Source organism: Nicotiana sylvestris, chromosome 11 (genome assembly GCF_000393655.2).
Source record: "Nicotiana sylvestris chromosome 11, ASM39365v2, whole genome shotgun sequence".
NCBI lineage: Eukaryota > Viridiplantae > Streptophyta > Magnoliopsida > Solanales > Solanaceae > Nicotiana > Nicotiana sylvestris.
In genome coordinates, this window is record NC_091067.1 from 102428421 (window position 1) to 102435195 (window position 6775).

The 6775-nt window shown below is 34.2% G+C and overlaps 1 protein-coding gene across 3 annotated transcripts; it reads right to left on the reverse strand.

The window, feature by feature from the left end:
- Positions 1-1069: 1069 nt before the first annotated feature.
- LOC104240797 (ACT domain-containing protein ACR4-like) lies at positions 1070-4821 on the reverse strand. Of its 3 annotated transcripts, none has more exons than XM_009795682.2 (8): positions 4554-4821; positions 3582-3654; positions 3431-3476; positions 3221-3335; positions 3036-3103; positions 2351-2944; positions 2128-2232; positions 1070-1636 (listed from the first exon to the last, which is right to left on the reverse strand). In XM_009795682.2, the coding sequence occupies exons 1-8, from the start codon at positions 4555-4557 to the stop codon at positions 1295-1297; spliced, it is 1347 nt and encodes a 448-aa protein (XP_009793984.1). In that variant the 5' UTR covers positions 4558-4821; the 3' UTR covers positions 1070-1294. The 3 variants fall into 3 exon arrangements, with proteins under 3 accessions (XP_009793984.1, XP_070019016.1, XP_009793986.1); XM_070162915.1 differs by lacking the exon at positions 4554-4821 and adding an exon at positions 3741-3843 and having other exon boundaries at positions 3582-3648; XM_009795684.2 differs by lacking the exon at positions 4554-4821 and adding an exon at positions 3741-3843.
- Between the last annotated feature and the right edge of the window lie 1954 nt (positions 4822-6775).

The following is a 6775-nucleotide window of genomic DNA, read 5'->3' on the forward strand; positions in this document are numbered from 1 at the left end:
CTTATTTGGTTTCACTGGTGCTTTAACGGTATTCGGATTACTTTACTGTTTATAACACATGTTAATTCCTTGCTGGCATTTTATTGATTCTTGCTTCATTATTGGCTTTATGCTTATACTGCACATGTTATTATGACTAGTAGGTGTCTTGACTTGAACGTCGTCACTACTTCACTGAGGTTAGTCTTGATACTTACTGGGTACCGGCCGTGGTGTAGTTATACTATATTTCTGCATATTTTTGTGCAGATCCAGGTATTGGAGATAACAGACTTAGGCAGGGTTAGCTCTGGATCGCGAGGATTCAAGGTAGAGCTGCTTGGTTGTCGTAGTCTCTTGAAGTCGTTTTCCTTTTTATTGTATCCCTCTAGAGTTCGTGACTCTGTATTACCTAGTCTTGGGAGGTGGTTGTGATTATTTCCGCGTAGGCTTGTTTCACCTTTATTTCGGTATTTATATTAAACTTTGCTTTTAAAATATCATTGTTAAACTGGCTTATCTGTTGTTAGTAATCAGCTTACCTAGTCTTAAAGACTAGGTGCCATCACGACGCCTATGGTGGGATTTTGGGCCGTATGCTCCAATGATAAAAGTAGAAAATAATCCAATTAATCCACGACAAACAACCAAAAAAACATTTCAAATAAGAAAGATTCTTCAGCAGGCCAAAACATTACTAATCATGGTCTTTATATAAACGGGTTTTTATGCTAAGGTAATAATTAATCATTAATAATTAAAATCAAAGAGTGACAAGCCACCGCGATCTCTTGGCCGATTAAACCAAGAGAAATGTTTAGTCAAAAGTTGATGGCTCCATTTTGAGAAAAATAATGTGCTTAATGACCTTGTCTTTTAACAAAGAACTTTTCAAACATGAAACCATGATATTTTTGTAGAAAACATAGAAGAATCAAGTCAAACATCGTTTAATGTGTTGCTACTTGAATCAAAGACAACAACAGCTCATTTCAGTTTCTGGCTGAAATAATAAAGGGCCACATTTGGCTGTACAGTTAGACATATATTAAAAGCAAAAGAATAAACCTACTAAACATGTAAGTACCAATTTTGACACAGTTGTTTGCTTCACTGGACAACGTCGTGTTGAATCCATAACTAATGAACAATCAAGAAAACATATTTACAGACAACTGTCATCTTTTTTGCCTCTAAAACCTCAAAGTTACTGTAATCAACTTTGCTAAACTAGATCTTAAACCTAGAAAGAGGGAATGTAGGTTAATATAGAGGGAATCGAATGTACACTGGACGAGGACTATGATCTAAGTTTTCAAGAATAGGACCTAACCAAACCAAAATTACAAAAAGATCTGGACTTGAATAGACCACCAAAAAGGAACCTGGTTGGAGATTCTTGTGGAACTGGATTTAACTCTTCGATGTTGCCTTTCACTCTAAGTATTGTCTGTCCAATTGTTTGACGAACAGATTCTATTATCTTAGCATCAACAGGATACCCTGAGGAATCGCGAACATAGAATATATTTAGAGCTTTGCCAGCTCTCGTTGTCACTTCCGCTCTGGTGACAGTGAGGCTATTCTCGCGGAAGATCCTAGTAACATCAGATAGTAGTCCTACTCTGTCCGTCGTACATAGCTCTAGCTTCAATCCCTGGACAAACACAAGAAATAAAATGATATTCGGTCAAAATGGAATCCAAAGCCTATAAGACAAGAAAATGACATTATAGAATTCCAATATCTTGTCCAACAGAATATTTCCAAACCTATCTGACATAACTGAGGCAATAAATTAACTTGTAATAAAAAACAATGGGGTGGAGACATCATCAGACAACTAATAGACACATAGATTGGCAGAAGTATGTATTAGACAAGCTAAAGGAGATACCTTTACCCTACAAAATAAAATATACACTTCCCCTTTTTTTTTACTCATTAAGTCAGAATTGTCACAATGCATCACCATTTTCAGACAAGGTAAGTTGATATCAGTGCATTCAAAAACCAACATTCACTACTTACTATTTTAAGTGCAATTTACAGATCCAGACTTATACATGAAGAAGCTAGCTAGAGATTATTAATTGTGAGTTATGGACCTAATAAAATGATTTAAGAAAGTAAATCATTAGTGCTAACCTCAGATACTCTTCTTTCTATTGCTGCTTCAAGACATTGTATCACTCTTTGCCGCTCTGCGTCAGATTTCACCGGGGATCCATCTACATGTCTTATGCAGTACTCCTTCAATGAAAACAGACTTCACCATATTAGTTAACAAATTTACAGAAAACTACATCCACTTTGAGCACAGTAACAAAAAACAAAAGAAGTTCCGAAATGAATAGGAAAATTGTAGTACCTGGTGAGCTTGTGGTCCTTCAGCATCAACATTGCCATGGAAAACCACATACTGCATATCTGTCAATGTACAAATAGTATCAAAGAGAAGCTTCGGTCTATCTTTGCACTTGATTGTAACAACCGAGTAGTCCTTGTCTTGCCAATTAACAACATTCACATTAGGCCTGTCTTTATCATCCAATCCTTCACCAGTAGTACGTTCATAGTCCCGGTCTGCAAACATCAGCTGGTGAAGCCGTCTCTCAGTATGAGAGACCCCATCGGATACTATTGTCTTTGCATCCCTTAATTTATTGCTACCTCTAAGTACATTGCACAAGAGTTGCTTCATCGTAGACAACCTTTCCGGGTCAGTAATTGCACCTCCATGTTCCTCATCAATAACTTGCATTATCGCTGCTGCTCGGGTGTTATGGGTCCACACCTCAGCATTTACCACATTGCATTTGAGGTTGGTAAGGACAGCGCTCACCTCAGACAATAGCCCAGGTCTATCACTTCCAATTAACTCAATTGAGGTGTGGTCCATTCCTGCGGTAACCCCAACCGATCTTCTCATAGATGACGCAAAACAAGAGTCTGGACCAAGAGACTGAAAATGAAACCACTAAAAAATTCAGTTCCTTTCCCACATTAATGCAAAAGAAAAAGGTGCCAAATTTTGTACACAGAATACAGCTCACCTTCATGATATAATCCAACATTGCCTCATCTGTAATCTTGTTCCCTTCTTGATTAGTCACATTGAAAACTGCCAAAAGAGTAACAACTTATAAAATTACCCCAAAAAGCCATGGTAAATTCCTTATTCAAAGTGAAAGGCACAATGCTAGATGGAATGAAAAAGGAAAAGTAAATTTTTAATTACCATCCATGAACCATCCACCGTCAGAGGAAATATAAGCCTTGGTAATGACAAGGTTAAGATCAGTTAAAACTTGTACAACCTCTAGAAGTATTCCATGTTTGTTAGCACTATCTACCTGCACCAGAATACAAAAGATTCAGCAAAATTAGAAATATTCCCTTTATATTAGCAATTTAGAGCCTGAAACAAAGAACCTAAACTCAGACATACCTGTATAATAGTGGCATTTTTGCAGGACTCATTGTCAATTACCACTCTGACATAAAGACAGTAAATATGGAGTAAATGTAAGGCTTAAATGGTATTGACTAACATTAAAGTAACAGTCAGAGAATTAAGAGAGAAACAATAGAAATAGTACCTTGGTGGATTCATTCTTCTGATAAATTTTTCATATTCATCATCCATGATGTTCTGAGAATAGCTAACTGTAGCTTTTGAGAAATAGGAAATAAACATAGAAAATTTCAGACAAAGAAAGCAAGGGAAAAAAGGGAAAAATAGAGAAAATCAGCATTACCAATCACAAAGAAGACACTGGAAACCAAGAGTGTAAAGTAAGTATAAGAAAAAGATGAAAATAGGAGGGGGGGAAAGAATAAAGCTGACCAATCATGAAAGAGTAAAATAAACAAGATATACAAAAGAAGGCCAATTAAGAAGCCAAAGCCAACACCAAAAAAAGGTACTTGTTGAGGGCTGTACCTATGTTTTAGGAGGTGGGACTGGTCTGGTGGGGCTATGTGTGTGTGCGGAAACCATAGCCATCAAAGCCATTACAGTCAATAATGTTAACAGCTCAAAGAAACATACTGATATTGTGTGAAACAACAGCAAAAAAGACCATCCAAAAATCAACACTGGACACACCAAACATTTTTATTTTTATTTTTACACACCAAACATTCAATAATGGGAAAAGAAACATAGCCCACAACAGACAACTAACAAATCTACCATATCCCACAACCATAAAACACAGCAAAAAGAAAAAAGAAACAAGTACTCCATTAACCAACAACAACAACAAACCACTACAGTGACTATAGTTAAGAAACAAGTACTCAAGAATAAGATTTTCTTGATCCTATACTCCATTAACCAGCCAAAACCCAAAAAAGTTGTTAAACTTTACCACTAAAATTTTAAACAAAAATTAACTTAAAACCAAAGAACAAGATGACAACGCTAACTCAAAAACACTCATCTATTGCAATTAACAAAAAATTAACTCAAACTCACATTCCACCCCAGTAAATCATTACTTTCAGAAGAACAGAACATAGAATCCATGGAACAGAAAACAAGAAAAAGGAGCAGAAAGGGGAAGTACCCATTACAATTCTTGAGGATTCGTGAATTGGGTCACCAAGATTTTCTTGATTCTCTCAACACGAAGAAAGCTTATCGACTTATGACAGGACCCTTCGCCCAACTATATGGTAACTGAATCTTGACCAGCTCCCAGTATATATATAAAATACTAAAATAGTAAGTAGTATTAAAATTTATGTATTTGCCTTATATGCAACAGGCACCAAAAAAAAAGTTGCATAAAACAAACAAGCAGACCTTTTCTTTCCGCTTTTCTGTCTAATTCTATGCTTTTGTGCTGTACATAAGAATATATACATAAAAAAAAACATGTGTGTATATATTTTAGAAAATCTCAGCCCGTGGCTTGCTAATTTCAGTTTCTGAAACAAGAGGAACCAGAAGGGATGGTGGGGTATGGGGTGACTCGGCGTATTTTAGCAATTGGTTGGAGAAGTTAGGTGTGTAGGAGAATAAGGTAGAGCTAAAATGCGCTGGTTGGCAGTACTATTTTACTCTTCCTCTCAGTTTATTTTAGGGAAAATATTCGATTTTGTCAATATACTACTATCAATTTTGCACTTCGTTAGTATCTTGCTTATTTATACTTTTCCAACCACTAATGAATTTTTAGGGTGAAATGGATGAATTTCACGTATTCTAATTATTTGATTGAGATTTAAAATTACTTTCAAGTTGAAACTCTAATTAAAGGTATGGTAAAAATAGAACTTTTTCCTAACAGTGGGGTACTGAGGCAAATGTAATGCTTTTCTCTTTATTTTATTTGATTAACAAAATATAAGAAATAAATTCATTATGTATAGAATATTAAAATTACCTTTTGATTGGGACCGCATAAAAACTTTCGAATACTAAAAGAGTACCTTTTTGAAGATAAATAGTAAATATATATATATATAAGTAACGTATTACAAGTAAAATCAATTTTCAAGTACGAGTTGACCTAACGTAGAATTAAAAGTCACCAAAGTTTGTCGAAACAGAGTGGGCGGAGAAAAAGGATAGTAAATTAATATCCTTTTATAACGGTTGTCACCGGAGACTAGCGGTGTTCATAGTTTGGTTTGGATCGGTTTTTTTCGAAAAAGAAACCAAACTGCGTAAGTCGGTTTTTCAAATATTGGAATCAAGCTAAATCAATTAAAAGGGTGTTTGGCTAAGCTTATAAGCTGGTCAAACTGGCTTAGAAGCACTTTTTGGCTTATCTACGCATTTGATAAAATTAAAAGTGATTATAAGTTAAGTGCTTATAAGCCAAAAATAAGTCAAAAGCCATAAGTTGCCCCCCTCCCCCAACTTATCAAATTTCAGCTTATAAGCACTTTAAGTTTGACCCAAATATTTACTATTCTATCCCTAAAATACTTCTTTTTAAAACAAAACTCTTTGTATACCCAGTTCTTCAGCTACTTATTATTAATTTCAGCACTTCTATTCAAACACGTAAATGCTTATTTTTTAAATCAGCTTCAGCACTTAAAAGTGCTTTTCAGCTATTTAAATCAGCTAAGCCAAACGGGCTCTAAGTCAGTTTTTATCGATTCGGTTTTTCGGTTATTTATCGGATTTTTTCTTAAATATGAGACATACACTACCAAACGGATATTCCGGCTATTACATTTTCAACATAACACTATCAAATTAATTGTTCTTTGAGAAATTTATCATTTATCAAGATATATTGATGATAATTGAATCAATAGTGATGAATAATTTAACTACTCAATTAAAAATTGATTATTTTTAACATGAAATAATTTTTTTTTATACTTAGCAAAAGAAAACTACCAATCAAACTAAAATGTAAAGGCAAAGAATTAGATTATTAAATAGCAAAGAACTAGACTAAAAATATAAATGACTAATATGTACCATAACATTTTAGAAACTTTATATAAAAATATACACATATATATGTGTAATAATAAATTTAAATAGCTACTTTTATAGTCGGTTTGATTCGGTTATTTTTTTATTAGAATCAAAATCAAACCAAATTTGATCGGTTTTTAAAATTCAAAACCAAAACCAAATCAAACTTAAAAAGTATCGGTTTTTTTAGTCGGTTTGGTTCGGTTTTTTTAGTCGATTTGGTTCGATTTTTCGGGTTTTTATGAACACTCCAACCGGAGACCTAACTGTTTATTACTCTTAGCTCACTAAGATTTATATATTAAGGTTTAACCAAAAATCTATAACATAAACTACTTAAAATCA